Source organism: Exophiala oligosperma (assembly GCF_000835515.1).
Source record: "Exophiala oligosperma strain CBS 72588 unplaced genomic scaffold supercont1.10, whole genome shotgun sequence".
In the NCBI taxonomy this organism is placed as follows: domain Eukaryota; kingdom Fungi; phylum Ascomycota; class Eurotiomycetes; order Chaetothyriales; family Herpotrichiellaceae; genus Exophiala; species Exophiala oligosperma.
In genome coordinates, this window is record NW_015622827.1 from 1,400,810 (window position 1) to 1,424,367 (window position 23,558).

At 52.7% G+C, this 23,558-nt stretch overlaps 6 protein-coding genes across 6 annotated transcripts; 1 reads left to right on the forward strand and 5 right to left on the reverse strand.

The window, feature by feature from the left end:
- Positions 1-1,699: 1,699 nt before the first annotated feature.
- On the forward strand, positions 1,700-4,359 carry PV06_09682 (uncharacterized protein). The gene is made up of 3 exons (XM_016411142.1): positions 1,700-2,059; positions 2,154-2,361; positions 2,447-4,359. The coding sequence occupies exons 1-3, from the start codon at positions 1,784-1,786 to the stop codon at positions 4,075-4,077; spliced, it is 2,115 nt and encodes a 704-aa protein (XP_016258949.1). The 5' UTR covers positions 1,700-1,783; the 3' UTR covers positions 4,078-4,359.
- Positions 4,360-4,449: 90 nt separating this feature from the next.
- PV06_09683 (uncharacterized protein) lies at positions 4,450-6,962 on the reverse strand. Its single transcript, XM_016411143.1, has 2 exons — positions 5,965-6,962; positions 4,450-5,906 (listed from the first exon to the last, which is right to left on the reverse strand). Exons 1-2 carry the CDS (start codon positions 6,454-6,456, stop codon positions 4,725-4,727), a joined length of 1,674 nt encoding a protein of 557 aa, XP_016258950.1. The 5' UTR covers positions 6,457-6,962; the 3' UTR covers positions 4,450-4,724.
- A 586-nt stretch (positions 6,963-7,548) lies between these two features.
- Positions 7,549-9,715, reverse strand: PV06_09684 (homoserine O-acetyltransferase). Its single transcript, XM_016411144.1, has 3 exons — positions 9,455-9,715; positions 8,989-9,377; positions 7,549-8,934 (listed from the first exon to the last, which is right to left on the reverse strand). Exons 2-3 carry the CDS (start codon positions 9,129-9,131, stop codon positions 7,869-7,871), a joined length of 1,209 nt encoding a protein of 402 aa, XP_016258951.1. The 5' UTR covers positions 9,132-9,377; positions 9,455-9,715; the 3' UTR covers positions 7,549-7,868.
- A 361-nt stretch (positions 9,716-10,076) lies between these two features.
- Positions 10,077-12,321, reverse strand: PV06_09685 (uncharacterized protein). Its single transcript, XM_016411145.1, has 4 exons — positions 11,692-12,321; positions 11,212-11,592; positions 11,065-11,140; positions 10,077-11,008 (listed from the first exon to the last, which is right to left on the reverse strand). The coding sequence occupies exons 1-4, from the start codon at positions 12,021-12,023 to the stop codon at positions 10,190-10,192; spliced, it is 1,608 nt and encodes a 535-aa protein (XP_016258952.1). The 5' UTR covers positions 12,024-12,321; the 3' UTR covers positions 10,077-10,189.
- A 115-nt stretch (positions 12,322-12,436) lies between these two features.
- PV06_09686 (uncharacterized protein) lies at positions 12,437-15,808 on the reverse strand. Its single transcript, XM_016411146.1, has 2 exons — positions 13,308-15,808; positions 12,437-13,254 (listed from the first exon to the last, which is right to left on the reverse strand). The coding sequence occupies exons 1-2, from the start codon at positions 15,604-15,606 to the stop codon at positions 12,611-12,613; spliced, it is 2,943 nt and encodes a 980-aa protein (XP_016258953.1). The 5' UTR covers positions 15,607-15,808; the 3' UTR covers positions 12,437-12,610.
- Positions 15,809-16,119: 311 nt separating this feature from the next.
- PV06_09687 (uncharacterized protein) lies at positions 16,120-23,488 on the reverse strand. The gene has a single exon (XM_016411147.1). It carries the CDS (start codon positions 23,271-23,273, stop codon positions 16,320-16,322), a length of 6,954 nt encoding a protein of 2,317 aa, XP_016258954.1. The 5' UTR covers positions 23,274-23,488; the 3' UTR covers positions 16,120-16,319.
- Positions 23,489-23,558: the final 70 nt, after the last annotated feature.

Below are 23,558 nucleotides of genomic sequence, written 5' to 3' on the forward strand. Positions count from 1 at the left end.
CCAGCACCACCTCCTGGGTTGACAGGAAAGGTCGAGTATCGTTACTTCACAAAGGACGGCGGTCCTCCAAACCAAGGAAAACCACCCAGCCCACCGGCAGCCTCGCAACCGCCCTCGGGTGGTCCTCCACCGCCGTACTGTCTATGGGCAGCACCACCCCAAGCACCGACTGCACCGTCGGGGCCCGCATTCTTCATTCCACCTGGTCCAGGGTTTCCAGGAGCAGTCTGTTTCCAGAATGCTGCGCCGCCAGCACCTCCAGCCCCGACCGCGCCGCCGCCAGGTCCTGGATTCTGGTTCCAAGGTCCAGCTCCAGCTCCAGGTGTTGCTGCCCCTGCTCCGGCGCCGGGACCTGCACCGCCTCCTCCCCCGCCGCCGGTGCCCTCTGCTCCAGCACCCGCGCCGGCACCTCCTCCAGCTCCGGCGTACAATTTCGCCGCTGCTGTAGGTCAAGCTGCATGCCAACCACCGGAGCCTCCGGTCAGTGGGAACCGAGTCAAGGACCGACTCGTGGTGTTGAAAGACAGTGGAGGCACGGGATACGTCGCTCCGAAGCACAACACGACATTTCACCTTTGGAACAACAACATCCTGTCCAAGTACCAGCCCAATTGCTACGGGCAGTTTTACATTCCTCCAGAGACCGCCGAGCCGTTTCGCGTCATGTCGGCACCGTGCTCGATGACCATGCAGGAACTGATCATGCAACTAGACTGTGACAAGGTCCCTGGGACTCACCCACCGCACGACGTCGGCCTCGCGGAAGTCTTGGATTGCGGCAGCGGATGGTTCGTCGTGGGCTCAAAGATCAGTCTCGCCGACAGAGAAGCGAGATGGACGCTCAAGGATCTCTGGGGAGGCAACATGGGCGAAGCTGAGCAAACACGGCCTCGGTACCTGACTCGATTCCTGTAAGGTTCTTTTCTTTCTCTGGTGTTCAAACACGAGAAGACGTTCTGTTGATGTACTAATCGGGCAACAGAGGCAAAGGCGCCTAGAGCGTTTCTTCAGGCGTATTGGTTGGATGGCCACCAGATGGTTGGATATCAAGTCTATGCAAATGTGGGCGGACAAGGGCGACTTGGGACCTTGTGCTGGGTGGAGCAGTTGAGCACCGAGATGATCACCGACATGTCTATTGTATGGTGCGTTCGGCTGGGATTTCTGGTTGCAGGTTAGCGACGCCACGATACATGTTAGAGGGGACCGAGTAGCTGATATACGAAATGTTGGAATCAATGACAAACAGCCTGCCCATCAAGGATCCAATCCATAGGTAATTACCAGCAGTAATACGAAGGACTTTGTACGGAGCAAATCATCCCCAAGTGTCTTGTTGATGATGACCATCACTATCATGTCTTTTCCGCACTCTCCCCAATCTCTCATTCCTTTTTGGGACGTTCCTCTCTCGGACCCTCTTTTGGATCCTCCTCCGCTCGACCCAGACAGAGAGCACAGTCTCTTCTCACTCACCATCTCCGTTTCCCTTTCTCTCCACTACGCATCAGTTGCTACGGGTAGCCATAAAGTTCCTACTGTGTGTCTTGGTCGCTTGTACCTGTTCCGCTCCCACCGCGCGGTTTTCCCCCTCATTGGCGCCATCTCGGCGCCATCTTCTTATCGTGACCTCTGACTGGCTTTATCTCAGGCCAGACTCATCCAGGGTCCCCGCTTTGTTTGGCTTCCTGTATCAGTACTTCAACGACCCTCTATATATATTCGTTGTCCCCTTTGTTGGCTCTGCCCTTTTCCCCTCATCAATACACATCCCATCAAAAAAATGGCAGCAGTGGCACAGGATTTCTCGAGCACGCCGGCAACGGCCAAAACCTCTGTCCCTCACCCTCTGTGCCCTTTGACCGCGGCGGAGATTTCCACCACCGCTGATCTGTTGAGGTCAGTATGGCCGTCGACGGTCGACCTACGTTTCAAGGTCATCACACTCGATGAGCCTGCGAAGAAGTCCATGGTTCCTTATCTCGAGGCCGAACACAGCGGTGCACCACTTCCGCCGATCCCCCGCAAGTCCTTTGTGTCATATTATATCCGCAACACAGTAAGCAAAGTCCCCTCCCTGTTTTTGGGCACGACGGGGGGCCCTGTGGATTTGCCTGATGCTCACACACACTCTCTCTTTCTACCCCTGATAGGATCGTTTCCACGAGGCCGTCGTCAATCTGACAGCCGGCAAAGTCGAGAGCAATGTCCGACTGGGTCCCAACATGCACGGCAATGGAGACTACGACGAGATTCTCCAGGTCGAGAAAAACGCCCTCGAAGATGAAGGCGTCAAGGAGGCTCTCAAGAAGCTCCAATTGCCTGCCGGCACGGTCGTCTGTGCCGATCCCTGGATTTACGGTAAGTTTTTTTTACCTCGAAAGTTTTTCGTCCCATGTTTTTGGTTTGGTTTGTCGTTTGCTGATCGCACACCTCGCTCGGGCAGGCTCTGACGGTATCAACGATGACGAGCGGCTGTACCAGGTCTTTTTGTACATGAGGGACCCCGCCAACCCGGACGAGCTCGACAGCAACCACTACGCCTTCCCACTCCCCATCTCTCCGGTCATCGAGTGCAACGACTACAAGGTCATCCGCATCGACTACCTCCCCACGGGGGCGGACAACACCATCCGCGAGCCACGGCCGTACGAGGCCGTGCCGGCCAACGAGTACATTTCAGAGGCCCAGCCGCACCTTCGGCAGGACGTCAAGCCCCTCCGGGTCGTCCAGCCCGAAGGAGCGTCGTTCAAGATGACCCCGACCGGCGAGACGGGCCAGACCCTGGAGTGGCAGAAGTGGTCGTTCCGCGTGGGCTTCAACCAGCGGGAGGGCATGGTGCTGTACGACGTGCGCTACGACTCCCGCCCTCTGTTCTACCGCCTGTCGCTGTCCGACATGAACATCCCCTACGCCGACCCCCGGCACCCCTACCACAAGAAGTCGGCGTACGACCTGGGGGACGCCGGCGCCGGCGCCATGGCCAACAACCTCAAGCTCGGCTGCGACTGCCTGGGCCACATCCAGTACATCTCGTCCGTCATCGCCGACGACAAGGGCGCCCCCACCCCGGTCGAGAACTGCGTGTGCGTGCACGAGCAGGACGCGGGCATCGGCTGGAAGCACACCAACTACCGCACGGGCCGGGCGGCCGTGGTCCGCAACCGCGAGCTGGTCCTGCAGAGCATCATCACCGTGTCCAACTACGAGTACATCCTGGCCTTCATGTTCAACCAGGCCGGCGAGGTCGCCTATGAGGTCCGGGCCACGGGCATCCTGTCGACCCAGCCCATCGACCACGAGCTCGACCGGACCGGCGTCCCCTTTGGCACCGTGGTGCACCCGGGCGTGCTGGCGGTCCACCACCAGCACATCTTCTCGCTGCGCATCGACCCCATGCTCGAGGGCCACCGGAACCGACTGGCGTACGACGAGGCCCACGCGGTGCCCGTCGACCCGGAGTGGAACCCCCACGGGGTGGCCTACAGCGTCGCCGAGACCGTGGTCGAGACCGCCGGCGGCCTGGACCTGAACCCCGACGCCAACCGGGTCTTCAAGATCCAAAACTCCCAGGTGCGCAACCCGGTGAACGGGAAGCCGGTGGCGTACAAGATCCACGCGCCCCCCTTCCAGAAGATGCTCGCCGACCCGTCCTCGTTCCACTTCAAGCGGGCCGAGTTCGCCGACCACAACATCTACGTCACCACCCACCGGGACCGGGAGCTGTACTCGGGAGGCTGGTACACGAACCAGTCGCGGGGAGGCACGGGGGTCCGAAGTTTCGCGGCCCGCCGGGACAGCGTCAAGGACCAGGACATTGTCGTCTGGGTCCAGTTCGGCATCAACCACGTCCCCCGCATCGAAGACTTCCCCGTCATGCCGTGCGAGATCCTCAAGGTCAGCCTGAAACCGGTCAACTTCTTCGACAAGAACCCGGCCCTGGACGTGCCCCCCTCGGAACAAAACTTCAACCAGTCCACCTTGGTGAGTGAGATGCACCGTCAACCCGCGACGGAGATCAAGGTCGGAGAGGATTCTTGTTGCGCCACCCCCGACGCCACCAAGAGTAAGCTGTGAGGGTTACGACCCACCAGGGCATGACGTGATGATGATGGGTGATGGTTCTCTTTGTGTAGATGGAATGATGAAAAGGGGCCCTATACTTGTTGTATTCCCCAGAAAACCAAAACCAAAACCAAAACCACAAATGGTTCACATAACTGGTGAGAATGGATTTCTTTTTTTTGGATTGTTAGCAGTACAGTTGCAGTTGCACAAAGCAGAAACAAAAAAAATGCAAGGCTTTCGAGAGTACGCTGCTTACTCGAATTTTCTGCAATAAGTTTTGTATATACTCCGTACCTAGGTAGTTGACTCTTGTCAAACCACGAGTTCCCGAGTACAATACAACGTTGTCTATGACGGTGAATATGGGGAACAATTCCAAGTATACTTTGTTATAAACTCCATATGTATATATTCGGCACAAAATATAGATACCTATATTCAGAATAGTCCTATTCACATCCACAAAAGGTACCTAAAGTCATGGCACAATGAACTCAGTTCCTGAGTTGCCCCTTACCAGGCGAAAGAATTTTCCAAACACATTAATATCTTGTCATGTTCATAAAGTCATGTTCCTCCTCCCTTTTTCGTCCTTTTTATATACAGAAAGTATACAGAAAGTATCAAAAGAGGAAAGCCCGAAACTCAGTTTACTTTTACAAAAAGTTGTCCCTGTTGTTGTTGTTGTCATGCGGCGGGTAGGGGTATGATTGTGGTTGCGGACTTCGAGGTGGTGGCATGTAAGGCATTGATATTCGGTTATCTCTATTGTTGCCCTGTTGCCCTGTCGGTTCTCGTATCGAATGTGGATAAGGAGCCGTCGTCACACCGCTCTCTTGGCCACCTGCACCCGGATAAGGTGCATATTGGGGATAGTAGTGTGGTTGTGGTTGTTGTTGTGGTGGTTGTTGCTGCTGCTGCGGCGGCGGCGGCGGTGGCGGATAATATTGTGGTGTGTACTTGTCATCATACGTCGTCGTCGCAATGCCAATGTCACCCTGTTCGTAATACATGGGCGCCTCATTAGGATCGCTGTCTCTTCTAGGTACGCCAGGTCGTGACATGGGCATGCCTTGGCTATTCGAAAGCAGATTATCACCTTCTTCTCCTCCATAACGAGGCGGTTGAGCCGGTCCAGTATACGCGGTATTTCCGTTGAAGTTGGACAATTTCTGGCTTTCGGTATAATCACTCCCTGTCGTGTTCTTGCGGGTCATGTCGTAGCTGACATCGTTGTGGCGGTGCTTGCGACCTTTGAAGAGCCATCGTGCGGATCGACCCGTGGCCTTCAGCATGTCCCAAGCATTGAATGAATCCCACATGGCCTTTACACCCAAGAAACCGCCCTGATACGTTAGCCGGTCTCCGGGGACCGCCTCTGCCATCAATTCTTTGGACCCGAGGGTATAGGGTTTCCAGCTGAAAGACCAGATGTGGAAGATGGAGAAAAACGCCATTTCAATACACAGCAGTAAAGCAGGGATGCCGACTTTGATGTCTGGCGTTTGGACTTTGGAGGTTGCTTTGATCGCTCCGGAACTGGTCAGGAAAGAGATCAGTGTCGTCTGCCAGAAACTCAAAAAGATGACCAGTTTGATGGCTGTGATTTTGAGTAAGGGTTTGTGTCGGCGGATGTCATCCTTGATCTGAATATAAAACTGGATCAGACAATACATCGCAATGGTGACTCCGATCGATTCGAATACCATGACCCAGATATGGGCGAATGCGGGATTCAGAGACTCTAAGCAATAAAGGTCGGCGGCCTGCGTTGCGACGGCGACTAGAGTGAAAAAGACGCGAATGAAGCAGTACTGAAAGACAGAGACCCAAACAACCTAGAATAGGAAGATGTCAGTGTTTTGTAAACTCATACAAAGAATCTCATCCACGTACGTTGAACCAAGTAAGACCGCTCCTAGGGGTCCTCAAGATGCCCTTTTCGGCGCCCCCTGTGCATTTCTGGAACCAGCCCATGGGCCAGACCCATTTCCTAGGTGTGATGGTGCGGAAGTAGACCTTTTGCTGGTGCAAGTCGGGAGCAATATAGGCGCAAAGCAGGCTGAAAAAGGAGGCAATGGCAAATGCCTCGTAACAATCTCGAATGACCTCAAAGTAGACGCTGTGGTTGTAATAGTAGTAGGACAGGAGAGAGACGGCGGCGTAGACAGGGACCATGAAGAGGATGCGAATGATGTGTCTTTGCTCCCACGGTTTCAGGTAGTGCGTCGCATGCATCGTGATGAGGAAGAATGAGACCACGACAGCGATGAAGGTGAAGATGCCGCCGAGGTAGAGACCAAGGTCGTGGAAGGTCTTGTCATGCCATATGGGATCTTCCGTGATGGTCATATCCTCCAGTGTCGTGTTGCATTTTGGCCAGCCCATCTTGACGGCTGTTTGTATTTTTTTTTCTTTAAAAAAAGTAATCTTCCGTTCAGGTATTTAGGCGGGACCTCTATGGCAAGACCATCGAAGCAGAGGAGAGCGGAAGGGAGAGATGGAGGGGTGTTGGTGGCGTTTGCGATAGAGACGTGCGGAATACCCGTACAGTAAGTAACACGGCGGGTACCTAGAGGATCGGTATGCGGAGGGATGTGAGGGCAGCGCGTTCTATCGCGAGTCGCGTCAATTGCAAGGGTTGGTTGGTTCGCTCTGTATTCGTCAAGGAGTGAGAGAAAGGAGGTGGTACGGAGTAGGTTGTCGTGTAGCAAGCTTGGTCGTGGTCGCAGTTTAACAAAGGGATGTTGGGTGATGAAAGAGTAACAAAGAGAGGGTGACAACGGAGTGTACGAGTACAGTAGAAGCGACACCAAGGTCGACTGCGCCGCAAAGGATTGAGCGATGACCGGGGGACGAATTTAGACGCAGGACACGAGGCTTGTAAAGTTGGCTGATAGGGATTAAGGCGTGCACACTTTCTCGATGACCCCTGGTGGATATGGAAGAGGCAGGGGACTTGATTGAGGCACAGACACTGGCACCCTGGCACTAAAACTGACCCTTAGCGACGATTGAGAGACCGGGACTGGGTGGTGGGTGGCTATCGTGAGGCTGACGAGGCCAAAGTGTTCCAAAGTGGATGTGGCTCTGGCGCCGGATCGACGTAGCTGAAACATTCTTTTGAATTACAGTGGAGGGGATGTGTTTACCTATTGCATACAAAACGGAGAACAGTATGCATGTTGTATGAGTACATACTCCATAGAGAATGAATACTCGTAGATGGTGCTTTTGAGTGATATTTGGCAGATAGAGTAGTCAATGTCGTGTGTAGTATCTGCACTAATATCTATATGCACTGTGATCTTGTATAGCCCCAAGCTCATCCAAGACCCTTGCCGCTAGTCTAGTCCTTGAGGCTTGTCATTCTTATGCCCTGGAATGCCTGAAAGGCCTAATTGACAGCTATGCACGGAGTACGCAGTGGACGGATGTTCTCCTTAGAACATGCAACATCCGGATGATTCAACTTCAACAGTCTATGCATAGGTAATTTATTCTCCTTATAGTCATGGCAATGACGCCACCTAGACGAGTATATCCCCCCCTTGAGATCCGTATATTTAAGTTGACTCGCTCCATACTCCTCCGGGTATCTTGTGAATGCGGCCTTCAAACCGACGACAATGATACAATTCATATACAATGCTCGCTCGCTCGTGCTCGGGCAAAGCCAAAGTCCATTAAAACCAGAGTTGAACTGGTATCTTGGAAACATTTCCCGTCTCATCGAGTCCGGGATTTTTGATTCATCTTCCCTGATCGTACTCCGTGACGCACGCGTTTCATCTTCTCCATCACCAGGCAGTCAAGTCACCAATCTCTGCCTCTCCAAATGTACTGCTTTTCGTCATCTGGCCAACTCCATCCTTGACCTCTCCATTTTCCCCTCCCACACCAGGTTTGCTCATGATTTCTGGCAGGTATTCTCGAAAGAATCCAAGGAGGTAGCTGTTGACCTGTTCGAACTGCAGCAGAAAAGCGTCATGCCCTTCTGGACTATCGATCTTCCCTAGCCGGGCGTTCGGGATGCCGTGGGCAAGCTCCTCCTGCTCGGCGATGGTAAAGAGCCCATCAGACTCTATGCCCAGAACCAGGGCAGGTTGCTCGATGAGCGCCAGGGCATCCTGAACACTGGATGCCCGGTTTCTTGAAACGTCATGAGTGTCAAGCTTGCGTGTAATGGCAATATAACAGTTCGCGTCGAATCGAGTCACGAACTTGTTGCCTTGGTACCGCAGGTAGGATTGAGCTGAAAAGTAATGGCTCGTCGGCTGTGAGGTGTTTCGGCTGAGGACTGGTACAGGCACCGAGTATTCTGTCGTCCCGCTGAATTGGGGGTCTTTGAAAGTCGCCGTCTGCGCCTCGTCCGGGGAATCCGGCGGTCTCGACCCTGAAGGGGTTTCGCTGCGTGACCCGGGTCGAAACCCTTTGGCACGACTGTGACCGTCGTTGTGAATCGACCAGTGTTCGTTGTGTGCTCCGTTGCCGTTCTCCTGGCCGATCGTCTGCCTTTTCGACAAATCAGGTGCATTTCGCCCGAAGCGGGCCTCAAACGAGTCACGGCTGCGATAGGTGAGCAATGCAGACATGCGTGCTGCTCCCAACCCTGCCGTGGGCGGATCCTCGGAGGAGTAATAGCCATCTTCATATTTTGGGTCCGAGTATATGGCCTGCCGTTGCGCCTCGCCCCAGCTGATGCCCCAAGCACTGTGTGTTGCCGATGTCGCGATCGGAACGATGGTGCGCACATAGTCCTTGCCAAAGTAGGCATATTCAAGGCAAAGCATGCCGCCCATCGACCCTCCCACCACGCACGCGATCTTCCGGATGCCGAGGGAGTCGAGGACGATCTTGTGGAGGCTGAATCATCTTTGTTAGCTGACCTGGTCGAGGCGCATGCATCAAACTACTCACTTCACATCGTCCCTTATCGTGGTCAGAGGGAATTCTGGACCATAGTTCCCCAGTTCCGGATCTCCGTCTCTGCTGGTGACAGGACTGGCACTGCCGTACGGGCTTCCCAGACTGTTCAAGCAAACGATGAAGAATCTCGTCATATCAAATGCTTGCCCGGTCCCTCCCAGCAGAGGACCCCACCAGTCGGCCACATCGGCGCTTCCACTGAGCGCATGGCATATTACTAGTGCGTTGTCTTTGTTCTCTGACAGTTGGCCCCGAGTCGTGTATGCTACGGGAACATTTTTGAGGACGACGCCGGATTCGAGGGTGAATGAAGGTACAATGGCATAGTTTTGATCGGGAACAAGGCTGGCGAAAGGGTTTTCAGGTTGGGATTTGGCACTCTCTACGGGATTTAGTAGCCGTTCAAAATAACAACAGTATATTAAAGAAGGGGCTCAAAAGGGTGGGAGGCACTGACGGTGTTTTAAAGAGGCACGGCTCTCGTTGCCGTTGACCTCTGTGACCACCATCGTGGCGGACAATCTGGTGGAAAATTTCTGATGCGGATTGGAGGTGATGTTGCGATACTTCAGGATGTTTTAAGTGAGGTCCATTGGTTTGTGGTATATGTACCTAGTTGATCTCTTCGTATTGTGAGCCAGGTAATTTAGTTAGAAGGCATTGTCTGGGGATGGAAGTGAAAGAATCGACATTTTGCTACTGCATGGTGGGAGTCATTAAAGATGGAAAAAAAAGAGACCGCGGCAGTTGGAGAAGTGAGCATCCACTGGGTCTAGTGGGAGCCTCTAGGAGGCGCAGGATAGCCTAAGAAGCCCGAACTCCCACCATTCGGAGCACATTCCTAGGTGCTTGGTAGAGGCGCTGAGGGGCACTTAGGCTCTTGTCCGGTTGGCGTCATCATCAACGAATAGAGAGACGCGGGCACCTCTCCGGGCATTAGCCGATGAGATACGAAAGGTACTCCGTATCCGTATCCGTACAGATGAGATGGTGTCACATGACCTGAACATCTGCTATATCAGCGTCTACGAGTACGACAGCCACCATCTTTTAAACAATTCATATGATGCATATGTACATCCCTTCTCGCCTTTGATGTTTTCCGTGTTACCTAGGTATGTATATGCAGTATCTAATTCTTGTTTTTCAGCGCCATTCAATGCAAAAAGCCCAAATTTCGTGTCGTTTGTCATCAAAGGTTCAGCTGGAACCTCTTCCTGATCTTCTCTCCATACTTGCAAAAGACCCAGATCATTGGTGTCATACCCAACGCAATGAACGCAAGCAACGAGTTCCCCCAGCCGAGGCCCAAGGCCTTGTATAGGCTACGGCCTGCGAGAGGAAGCAGAGCCCCGCCGATACTCCGGAGGACAGTATTCGCCGCCATGGCACTCGCGGCGTAGATGGTGTAAGAATCCACCAGATATGTGCCGATGGGCATGAAGGTGATGATCATCCCGGCCCCGAAGATGAAGGTTCCGATGATGGGTACTATCCAATGTACCTTGTACTCCGCCGACCAGCCGTAGATGAACAGGCCGGAAGGGATCAGGGCCGCTCCGGGCCACAGGAGAGGAAGTCGAAGTTCAGGTTTGAGTTCCCCTCCTTTCGCCCATTTCTTCAGTAACCTGTCCGAAAAGTACCCGAAACCAGTGAGGCCGACAAGCTGTCCAAGACCGGTGCCCAAGTACACCAACCCAACGTTGCTCGAACTGATGCCGTATTGGTCTTCAAACACAAAGGTGACGGTGGTAAACAAAAGGTAGAGGTAGCCGTAGGTGACGGCGATGTAAAGGGAGGTCCCGAAGATGATGGGGGAGAAACACAACATCTTGATGGGACGGACGATGGACAATAGAAACATCTCGCGTGGCGTCTTGGGAGTCTGCAGGGCGGAGCGAAGCTTGTAGTTGCCGGTCTCTTTACGTAGTCTCTTGGCTTTTCGCTCGAGGAGTACAGGTGGGTACGTCTCTCGCTGGCAAACGACGGTGAGTACGAGTAGAATTGCGGTCTGAAAAGAGAGGTCAGCAGACATTTTAGCAAGGCTTTCCAGGTGTGCCGTCTCACGCAAATTGATATTAGGTAAAAGTCCCATCGCCAGCCAGCGGCGGCCGACAGATATGAACCTACCACTGGTCCAAGACTGTGGGAATTCGGTTAGTATGATTTAATGAACAAGGTGAAAAAAGAAAGAAAAGGGGAAAAGCAACCAACCTCGGGCCAAAAAGAATGGGAAAACTCCATATCGACATGACCTTGCCTCTCTGCTCTTGTTTGAAAGTATCCGCAATCGTGCCTGAGCCGATGGTGATGGGGGAGGAGCCAGCCACGCCGGCCAAGAAGCGAAATACAATCAACATCGAGATACTGGTAGACCTCGCGCAACCGATGCTGAATGCAAGAAACAGAAACGTGTTGACATGGTACACGGGCAGGCGCCCGTAGTGTTCGGAAGCCGGTGCGATGATCAAGGGACCGAAAACATATCCCAGGACATATATCGACACCACGAGGGAAGCAACCGCGAGACTCTTCTCCCCGAATTCTTCCATGACCAATGGAACACCGGGGGCGAACGTGGATGATGCAAAAGGTCTATACGTGCGCATTAGAGTCAACACGCCAGACGGAGAAACGAGCCTGCCATTTCGTAGCAGCAGTGAGGAGAGTTATAGGGAGAGAAGAAGAACCTACGTCAAAAAGGTGATTGAAGAGATCAAGGCGATGTTGATCCATTTTTTGCTCGCGGGCCAGTTTAATGGCTTTTCAGGATCGTCTGGTCCGTCCCAGTTGACCACGTTCGGATCGTTGGTTTCTTGAATGGTGACCGCGACATCGGCGTCCTCGTGCTTCGACATGACCTTTTCCAGATCGCCAGGCTCTATCGTCAACCGGTTGTCGTCGTGCGTGGCTTCTGAGCTCGAACGGGACGACGAGATTGCGTCGTCCATGGTTGTCTTGTTGTTGGACGGTGGTGGCGGAACCCCATCACCGGATGTGGGCAACTCAGATTTTGGTAAAGACATCTCTCTCTCTCTCTCTCAAAAGGCGTGAAATTGTCGTCGACGCCACTCCTCATAATTCTCTTCAATGTGTCAGCGGCGTGAGGCTTTTTCCAAGCAGAGCCTCATCACATAAAAGTCCGACGGAAAGGAAAGAGAGGTCGAGCCGAGGATCGCGTGGGTTGAAAAACTTGGCCTTGGTAGAAGATCATGGAGTCGGTTAAGAACCAAGGGCTTTGTAATTTACAGTAGTCCATGCCAACAGACCAAAAGAGACACCCCTCAAAACCCACACCGGGGACCCCTTGGGCGGAATGGAAGCCGATGGGTATAACGACTAGAACAACAAGTAAAAATCTCATGGGCGTCCGGCAAAATCGGCACGTTGAGATGGGGTTGAGTAGGCGATTTCGGGAAACTCGAACATTCACATTATGTGGGGTTGGGGTTTGCCCTTTGACTGTAGACAGACCGTGCTCATAAACTCTCTGTTATAGACCCTGCAATGGTGTTGAGTATCTCATACGGTCTGTAACTACAAGACTTTTACGACCTCTTATGTACTCGAGGACGACGTTCCTCATGTCTTTGTCTCATCATTGTTGGGGTCATCATGTCCAGTAGGGTGCCTTCAATCCCGTCAAGCTATTTAAAATGCCTTCATTGTCCCCCGTCTCCTCTTTCTTTCTCTGGCCGCTCAATTCCATTTGAATAGCTCGATGCACATGCACTAGCCAGTCGACATAGCTCTGCGCCTCGTTGTTCCGGTCTTCCACCAACATTCGAGCGTACTCAAACTCTGACCCATCGAGTCCCTGCCGAGCCAGAGTGAAAGATGCAGCTTTGCTGCCTCGTACGGTCGAAATATATTGGAGCAGATTGCGTACCTGGGCGTTGAGGTGAGTCTCCAGAACAGGCAACTCGTTGGTCATGGGGTCGAGAACATCTAGACTCGTCCTCTCTTCGCCGAAAAGGTCTTCCAGAAAATTGGGCGATACCTGCGCATGCAGCCAAATCAGCACAATTTGGCCGTTGTCAACCAAATACACGCCACCCTCCTCTACGCGGGCGAACGAGGCCCGGACTGTTGGTGGAACGACTAATTGCCCAGTCTCTGCGTTGGCGAAACAATCTTCTGGAGCCAGGTTGTGTAGAGCATAGATCCGTGGGTAAAGATATAATGCCGTCTCTGTCACCCCAGAAGATCTCATGAACCGTGCCGAATGCACGCGGCGATCTGTCGGCTCGACACCACCTACAACTCATTAGCATATACATCCACGTGAATGGCTTTCCAGTGGCACGTACCTTTAAAAGCCCTACTTTTGATCAGGCCAAGGGTGTACATGGCGAACTCCTTGAGATGCTCAGGTAACACCAATTGGCCCGGCGGATGTGAGCCTGAAAAGTTCTTGCGATACCCAGCCAGAATGTCAATGGTTTTCTCTGTAATACCAGCGCGAATATCTTTGAGAGACTTCTCTGGCACCTTCGCGGACGCTTCTTTGGCGATGATGTTCACCACAGCGTCCTGGTCGACAGTTCGCATTGTTTCAGTTGCTCCGTCGTTCACGCCGGCAACCACATTAATACACCGGACTCTTCTTTGACCCGAGGCTGAAGTATACAAGAGGGCTGCCTGAAAGTGTGCATCCAATTTGGAATCCAGCTTCCCATCGTAAGAAAATAAAACTCCAATGGCCTTGTCGGCATCTATGGTACCGATCTCCAAGTCAGCGCCAAAGGTATGCTGCAGGAATGACCCATAGTAAGATGAGACTTGTAACCCATTGGAACATCGGACCTTCATTAGTACTTGATAGCCTGTCTCACGGTGCACTGAATGCTTGATCTCAGTCTCGAGTTTGAGGTTGTCTCTTGGTGAGATGAAATTGGGATAAAAGAACATCTCTCCGCCAGTCAAGCGTGACAGGTGACCGATGGTCGCGACATCCATGTAGCCGCCCCCAGCTGCAGCCAGGAAGAAATCAACTCCAATACCGGCAGTCACCATGGCGCTAGCGGTCTTTTTCCAGCCTGGGTGTTCAGTTGTGAACAGCTTTCTCTCAGCATCCGTGTCTCGGCCTTTGCCATCATCACGCAAGTGTAATCTTCCTGGTCCCCATGTAGGCAGTGTTGAGAGGGAGCAGACGACCTTTCCACCCGTCGAAGTCATTGCGGCCAATGCCGCATTCAAGGCAGGTAACAAGGCCGGTTCCGGGTTTTTGATCGTCGAGAACATATTGGGGATTGATTGGAGTAGCGAGGTGATAACATCTTTCGATTCCTGGGGATCAACAAACAGACCCTCAGAAAGGGGCACAAACGGGTCTTCCAGATCTGTCATCACCATCATCTGAGCAGTCGCCAGACCAGTTGTCAGATTGTAGAACTGAACCTCTTTGTCATACGTGACTATCCCAATCTTACTGCCTGCAGGGAGGCTTTGGGGTGCTGCATCGTCTTCTGTCAAGTCTTCTCTTTCATGACCATAGAGTGCATCCAAAATACCTTGGCATACTGAGGCTAGGAAACCTTTGTTAATGGCTTCCTGTGTGATGTCGAGCATGAACAGCCATCGCAATGGTTCAGGTTCCTTCGTATAATATTCTTTCGGCACCAGATACTCCACGGTGCCCATCATAAGCTCAGGTCTTTGCATGCGATCAACTCTGATACCCGCTACATCTGTTGGGGCAAAATATTCCGGCGGCACATCGTTCGGAAAGTTGCACATATTGCAGACCATTTTACTTCCTCCAGATCTGAATGTCATGAATGGGTTCACATAGGTTCTGCACCGACGACAACGTGGAGGCCCAATCTCGCCGAAGTCTAGAACAGGAACTGGCTGTTCTCCCTCCTGTAGAGAGGCGAAGGGTTGTAAAACAAGTCCAAGCGGCAAACCTGTTGATGCCAAAGCTTCGGCTGATGATGGAATGTTGTTAACAGTGAGCCGTGCAAATTTGGGCGATGCATTGCCTTGATCATGCGCTGTGAAGGTTACTGCCGCAGGAGGTGGAAGATGCTTTTCCATCGTGGGAAACACATTCGTCTGATAGAACTGGATCGCCAGATCTCGGGATCGTGCCACGCTCGGTATTTGTTCAGGGTCTACGCGACCTTGTGTAGTAACGGCCTCTTCCCCCATGCGCAGCTTGTCCCCAGGATTCATGACTGTCTGGCCAGGCTGACCGGTCACAGAACCAACCCCGACCTGTCCATTGTTGTGCAACTGAGGTGCTCCAAACCCTCCAGCTTGGGGAATTCCTGCTGGAGGAGGAGTACCTGCGGCTGGTGCAATATCATGATACGCGTGTCTCTCTTTCTTCCTATGGGACCGTGCAGGGACGCCAGACACGTCCAAGCCACCAAACTGGCCAGCTAGACCATTGACGCTATCTTGTTGTTGTAGATTTTGTCCCCCAAATTGCCCGGGATATGGTTGCTGTTGCGGAGCGGGCACGCCGTACTGTTGGTATCCTGGTTGTGGGCTGACGGATGGAGGAAGATTAGGAGGGTGCTGTTGCGCTCTGGGATCCTGAAATCTCGGGTCTTGGTACGGCTGGCCGGTACCACTGCCATAAGGTGAACCGTAGTTAGCCATGTTAGTTGGGAATTCTATGGTAGTGGCGTGGTCGGCTTGCGCTTCATACTGGCATCGGGATGGAGGGATCGGTACGGGTATCGAGTGCTGACGGCGACCTCTATTACAAGTGAGTGAGTTGAAAGATACCACTATGCAGCAGAATGAAGTAGGTGGCCTCAGCCCAAAGCACAGTGTTGACAGTCAGATGGGCAAATTTCTAAAATCCATCCAAACTGTGAATACGTATGAAGTGTCCAGTCGCAATTTCCCCAAGGATATAAAATGACGTGTCAGACCACCGTTTATCGTTCCTGACACCCGTGAACGCGTCAGTGAGAGTTGAGTTTGCCCCATAGTGGTGTATGCAAGACCAGAAAATCACGTCAGACACAGACCAATACAAGTTGTATGGAGTGCTGTGACCATAGGACAAAAGCCTTACACAGCAATACCCTTCATGTCCGGACTATCTTGAAATCGCCACATCTACGCCATGGGGACCAAAGACACGCTTTATTATATTGACAGGTAGCTTGGTGATATGCAGCTCCCTTGTCTGATATCTTTTTGACATTTTTCTAAGATCTTCATTTATAGCAGGTACTAAAACATTCTGGAACACAAATCTCCAGCTAGAACTTGGTGGTAGCGTTCTTGTCATCACTTCGGCCATAGTAGTACTCATCATCCGCTGCGGTGTCCAATCGGAATGAGAGAGCATCCTCGAAATCTCAAGGTCCTCGTCGGGGACGTTTGGATTCGCTGGCAATTCTAGCACCTCCTCTTCCGCCCATCCCCGGTCCAGGTCCTCCGCTGTATGGTGCTCCATCGTCGCTTCTACCGTGCTTTCTTGATGTCTGATCGTCTCGAGGCGGTCCTGATCTCGAATAGCCTCCCCTCCTCTCGCTGCCCTCTTGCGGATACTGCTCCCTTCGACTTGATCTCTCATCATTCCTTGACGAGTCCCCGCCACCATGTTTATCACCACGCCCATCTCTACTCGCTCTATCACTCCGATGTTCTCGCTCCTCCCTCCCGTCGTCATGGCGGCTGGAATGTCGAGAGGATCTTCTTTCCGACCCTCGTTCCTCTGAAAGCTCGGACCTTCGATCTTTGCTGCTTTCATGCCGTGAAGACGAAGGCCGTGCAGCGACAGGAACGTCATTGGGGTTCTGCGTCGGGAATAAGTCTTTTTGTGCTGGATAGCCGTTTGAACTAGGACTGTAGTTTGCTGGAGGGCCACCAGGTGGCGGTGGAGGTGGAGGAGGTGGGGGCGCCATCCCGGACGTAGGGCCGAAGGACTCCCCGGCTTGTCTTGCAGGGCCGCCTCTTCCACGGATTGAGGTTCCTGCCTGGGCCAGCGTGTTGTTGACTGCAGCAAGTGGATGTCGATTGTTTCGTCCAGACCTTCCTCCCATGTCCATGGGGTGAGGACCAGATGGCGGACCTCTTGATGTTGGAGATGGTCCTGAAGGAGCACCGAGGGGTGCATTGCCTCTGGGACCTGAAGGGGGTTGGCTCTGGTGAGACGAAGGGGGAGGCTGACCAGAGCGTGGAGCTTCTGTCGTTGTTGCCTCGATCTGATTCAATCGAGAAGGATGAACGCCAATTGCTTCCGACGGCGCACCTGGTGAGGGAGCACTCTCATTGTACGAGCTTGTCCGTCCGTGTCGTCGTGACGGTCCTGTCGGCGTTGGTCTGTCGGTGTGAGCGCCTGTGGGAACCTGTGTATTAAGAGGAGATATTCTCATTGACGGACCAGCTCCTGGTGCTGGCCTGCCACGAGGTCCAGAAGGAACTTCAGCCTCCTGTTGCGAATCAGTACCACGAGAGCTCATGGGACGTTGCGATTGAGGTTCTCGCTCAAGTCGACCATGCTGCATATCGATTGGTGGGCCTTGTCTAGAATCTCTCTTGAAGCTGCCATGCCCTGTACCACGCATGCCCGGTCCAACTGATGAAGGATCGGACGAGGACGGGGTGTACGGGGGCTGACGGGGTGGAGGTGCCTCTGGTCGGCTACTAGGATGGTGTCGCTCGTCTCCATCACGTCGAGGATACGATCTTCGTTCCTCTTCTCGATGGGGAGAAGCGGGACGCGAGGATCTCGAAGATCTCTCAGGTCCTGTTCCACGTGTGCCTGAGCTCGAGCGCTGATCCGATGTACCATCAATCAGGGCAGCACGGGCAGGATTGATCGCAGGTTGGGCCGATTGAGTACCAGATGCTTCTTTTGGCATTGTTTGATCCGGTTCCTTTTTCGGCAGGAGTTTGGTAGAAGGTGCAGGTGGCTCAGACGACGTTGATGGCCGTGATCTTGGTGTTGGTTCGCGGTCTCGACCGTCTCTGTTGCGATCAACCATGGGCCCCGGCCGAGACAAGGGGCGATCTCGCTCCGGCTGCGTACTACGATCGTACGGTTTACCTCTGTCAGAATCCCGTGGATGTCCCCGCTCATCTCGACTGATATGTGGTGGGGCGTCTGGCCTTTCGTACCTTCGTGGGTGACGCTCAGGGTCTTCAGCAGCTAATTCATGACCTCTGTAACCGGACCTCACGTCTCGACCATGACTGCTCCTAGCCTCGAAGGCCGGTCTGTGCGGGTCAGCCTGAAGTCTTGACGGCATACGTGGACTTTCTCTGTTGCTGGATCGGGGGTCAGGGAAATCTGGTCGACTAGGTAAGCCCGTTGGTAGAGTTCGAGGAGGTGGAGACAAGCGACGAGGGAGATTTTGAGAACGTCCCGACTCAGCGCGGGCGGCTCTTGTGTCTGGCTTTGATGTTGAGCTAGTGTCGGGTGTTTGTCTCGTCGGCGTGGAAGAGCCATTCGTCGTTGCCAACCGCGAGCCTGTTCTGGATGCTGGCCGAGGAGCTTCTGCTGATGCTGAGGATTTTGGTGGCTTTACGTCCTTCTCGACAGATGGTGTCTCCTCTTTCTTGTCAGGCGCGTGTGTCATGGTCGTGTCTTTGAGTTCACTCTCCTCGCCACGGTTATTTTGTGCACCTCCCTTCTCTTTGATCTCTTCAGCCTTTGGCTGAGATGCAGGCTCTGTATGCTCTCCAGCGGTTTCTGAGCCGTGTCGGAATGCTTGTGGGTCGCTCCAGACCTTTTCCCTGCGATGTAGAGCTCCGAGCAAAGCTTGGGACGAGACTTTAAGGTCTTCCTTGTCTGACTCGTGAAGCTTATCGACAGCCTTCTGTAGTCCCATCCCGTGGATGTTGACAGCAGGATAAACTGCCGAAATTGTCCGAAGTACCGAGATTGCATTTCGAACGTGCATGTATTCTGGTGATCCTAAACACTTCTGTAGTGCGGCATAGACGTTACTATGCCACTTGTAGAGTACTCTTCGAAAGCTTTCAAAGTCCAACAGAGAGACAACCTTCCCTGCTTCAACTTTCATGGCAAAACCGGGCAGGTTCTTCTTGCTTCCCCATGCCTCTCTTTCGTAGGTTGTTTTGGTGGCATGCCACCGAGAGAGATCTTTCAAGACCTCATTGAGAAATCTGCCAAGATTATCGGCCTCCTTTGATGTGCACATGAATATTAGCGATATAAGGCGTGGTGTCTTGAAGATCAAGTCGTAGAAACCGAGGGTTCTAAAGTTAGGTGTTCCAGCGCCATGAAGGAATTTGACGAACTTGAAGCAGAAGTAAGCGTCCAGGGCCGAAGAGAGGAGGCGAGGAAGGAAACAGTATTCCATCAGAGACGTGTTGAGTTGTTTGTCCATTCTAGCCTTCCCGAGGAACCATTGATCTTTTTCTCGTTGCAGTCGTGCCTTACTTTCTGCAAAGGCCTTGAGGTGTTGTTTATTCTCTGCAAGCAGCTCGTCGACAAGATCCGTGATTTCCTTCTTCGCGAGTTCTTTCTTCTTCGACCCGGAGACGCTGACATCTGAGCGGTCTGCTGAGATGGCAGCGATCTTCTTGTGCTGACGTGACAACTCATCCTCGTACGATTTGCCTGGAATAGTGATGTCGTATAAAGAAAGCTGCCAAAAGGTCGCATAGAAGCCAGTGCCTATATTGTCGACTACCTCATCAGGAAGGGAGGGTTGAATGGCCAACATCAGGTCTCGCATGACAGGATGCCAGCAATTTTCCGCTGTGAGGTCCGAAGAGCCTGGGGTCTTTCCACTTGACTCTAGCTCAAGGCTAGGTCCTGAGGCGTCGCCATCAGTAGGTGAATCATTTGTGGCAGCGTCAGTCTCGATGGCCTCGCCGTCTTCTTCAGAACCACCGTTGATCTGGTCAGACATCTCCACGTCACCATTGACCGTTTTGTCCGTAAGATCCTCCGAGCGCTGGTCTTTTGCCTGATCCTTGTCATACTCGACGATTTGTCTGGAAATGGAAGGCCGACTGATCCAGAATGCAATCTCAGGCCGAATTTCATATTCTATCAGTAAGCTCACCACATCTGGTATGGTGGATTGAAAGTCTTCGACGGAAAAGTTGGTGCGTAACAGATCGAGATATTGGACCATGACTCGATGCACTTCATCATAGGTATTGCCAATGGCCTTAAGGGGCACATCGCCCTCCTTAAAGACACAAGACTGGCGTTGTTGAGCCATAGAAATCAAAAATTTAGCCCCTAAGCCGGTATCTTGGAGTGATTTTATCAGTCGCTCTGAGGTTTTCTTGGAATCGTGTCGCCGATCGAGTAGTTGAAGTATAGTCTGGGACTGAAGCAACGGGCCGCCACCCATGGCTTGTAATTGTGCATCATTGTAGCTGGTGTCGGGAGCGATGCCACCCATGGCGAGAACAACCTGTTCTAGCATCTTGAGATCTGTAGTATTGCCACGTTCGAGTTGCTCAACCACATATTGCAAGATTGGGCCTGGCCTCATCATGCCGTATCGTTTGTAGATCTTACCCGCGAAATGAGCCAAGGCTGACAGCCATCGGCTGGTAAACATGCCCCCATCCTGAGTACGGCTCCTCCCTGCTTTCGCCATCGAACTTACAATAGCCCATGTGAGAACATCATAGCCTAGGTCTGTAAAATAACGTGCACCCTCGACAAATACTTCGGCGATGCTGTCATAGACCTCGATCTGAGTGAGCGCAGTAGTAATGACAATGTGAGGGTTGGCGAACGCAATTTTGGCCAGTGAACGAGCCATTGGTCGGACATTCGTGTTTGAGATACGTTTGAGGATGTCTTTTGTTTCTGACCTTGCCTGATCAAAAGCGGATTTGATATCAGGATTGCGTGATGTGCTACCGGACAGCCACTCTAGATACATCAAGTATCGTATACTGACTGGGAAATTGCTGATCAGCTCAAAGACCTCATTTACGACCCCGGCATTGGATTTTGTCAAGCTTAATGAAGGCAACAAAATGCGTTTGCTCAAGTTCAACCACCTGGAACGGTTATGCTCTGCTCGATCGGTCTGTAGACTATGTCTGCCGATACGAGCAATCTTGAGAAGGAGACCAGGATCCTGGCCGATCTTTACCCCCACGAGAGGCAGGAGGGTGTCGCAGAGCGTGAACACATCGTCGACTGTCCGGCAAACTGGAATATTGTCGTTCCATTCGTCCCAGTAGAATCGATAACTGTTCCCATCGGGGCTGTCGTTGCGATCGAGCATGGCCCAGCGCAACACCTTCCGATCTGGACTGTCGACAATCTTCACTTGCCCCTTTTGTAAGCCAGGTACATCAGTTTCATAGCTGGGCCTCCTTTCACGAAGCGAAGGGCGATCCTGCAAAGGCTGTGTTGCATTGTAGACTTGGCTCAGAGAATGATGTAGAATGCGGTGGACATACTCGGGTAGGTCGGGGAAGAGTTCCATCAGCCATGGAAAGCGACCTAGGATAAACAACGCCTCAGGGAGTGCTCCGATGGCGAGGAGGCTTTTAAGTAACAGAACCTTCTGGTCCGAAGGTTCGGTCGTGTCCTTGGTGCTAGGCTTCTCGCCATCGACTTCCTTGGAGGGGGTGCTGGAGCGGGTGGTCGATTCTTTCAGCCGTGCTGGAACAGGTAACGTGTCGTCTGCAAGAGCACCTGCCATTAGCAGAGCATTCTTTGCACCAGCACCTGGTCGCGCAGCCCGTTCTCGATCTACCTTTTCCTTTGTTTTTTGTTGTTTCAACTCCTCCATGTCTTCATCACCCCTCCAGATATGTGGGTATAAGTCTTTCAACGATATGAAACCGATCTTGATGAGAAGGGCGGACAGATAAATCAGATTATCAGGAAGCACATCTGTCTCGTCACGCGCTGGCGAGGACGAGTAAAATCGTAGTTTGAATCCGAGCAGCTGTGCCGCGTCGCGATTGCCTGGTGGCGGTTGAACCCCCGTCTCCCGTATCCACTGTGCAGCCAGATCTTCCTCGGGAGCTGCAGCGGCCGCCGCCATTTGCTCAGTAGTTGCTGCAATTCTACCAAGAAGGTGAAATGCAGGAAGGCCCTTTTCTCGGGCTTGGTCCCAGAAGGACTCGTCACGGATTCGAGCTTGAGCATCAACTGTCTGTCTTTGCTCTTCTGAAAGGTGCCAATCCGGTGATAATGGCAGTGCCCACATAGGAAGGCCACTCAGTGCATTGTGGTTCTTCGAGAGTGTTGAGAAGCGTGGCCACCAAGGACTAGCCCTGAGGAATTTGACGAAAAATCGGAACTGTTTGACAAGGACGGCACCAAAAACGTCAAGAACAACGTCAAGACTCCTACCAACGTCCAAATCGAACGCACCAATCATCGCTTTGACCTTCTCGACCGTTTCTTCGACTACTTCGCCAGTGGGTGGCTCGTTTCCGCTTGTGGTGAACAGTTCAGTCATCAGCTTTGCAAAACCTTCAGACTCTTCCCGCAGCAAGTTGAAGTTTGCTTGACGGTAGAGCAGGTTAGTCTGTTTCCTGATGTTCATCCGGCTGAAGGTGTTCCTAATCAAATCCAACTTTTCAAGCAAAGGAGCATCCAATTCGAGGCGCAGCAACTCATGAGGGATTTCGATACTGATGATGAAGGCCGACAATCGATCGGTTGGTAGATTTACCGTGGCTTCAAAGATGATAGATATCGAGTCGAGAACGAGGGTTTGAAGTGCTGTCGGATCGGAGACGGCGGCGGCATCTTTTCCTGAAATTTCGGTATCGATCATTGCCTTCACCAGTTCGCCTGCATCGAAGGGGTCCAACCGTCCATATACGACGGACTGACATAGCTCTTGAATGATAGCTGAAGTTTTGGTAGTGTCGTTGTCGCGTACGGCTGCCAGGCCCTGCTGTAGAACACCGTCCCTCCCGCCAGTCTTCCATGAGTCACAAGTTTCGGGGGTCACGAATGTATAATTGTACGGCAGGGACTCGGTAGGAGGGCCGTTGAAGGTGATACTGGTAGGATTAGGGTCCTGGCGTGTAGCTACGGTGCCATTCATAGTAGCTGTCTCGCTGTTCGCCGCTGGAGTACCTGCGACCGTAGGATGGACTTCTTCAGGATTGTTGACCGGACTAGATGCGTTGATTCCACCTCTTCCACCTCGACTAGATCTTCTTCCACCTCTACCACGTGGGTTGGTGTAGTCGCGATCATTGCCTGGAGACTGAAAATTGCCGTGCTGTGCTAGGTGCAAGTTTCCTGGGCGGTGCGGCGAGGGACGGGGGCTTTGCTGATCATCAGAGTAGGAGCGATCTCCTCTCTTTCGCTTGGCTCCGCCTGGAGGAGGCATCGCTTGCTCTCTGCACGGACGGTGACCTCGGCGAGCACTGCGCGAGATTTGTTGTCAGTCGTATCATCAGGCAGTTGTCGTCCTTTCGTCGCAGTCAATCAAAACCTGGGGCAGGTAACTTGAAATGGTGTCCTAGATATCTCAGATCTGCAGGACGAGGCTGATGCAGCCACGTAGAGGGCTCGAAGTGAGTCGTGCTAGGTCGACGTGGTGATGGCACTCTTTGTCTAGATTCGCGCATTTGCATTCTGAAGGGGGGCCAAAATGCTGCTTAGAAAGTTAGCC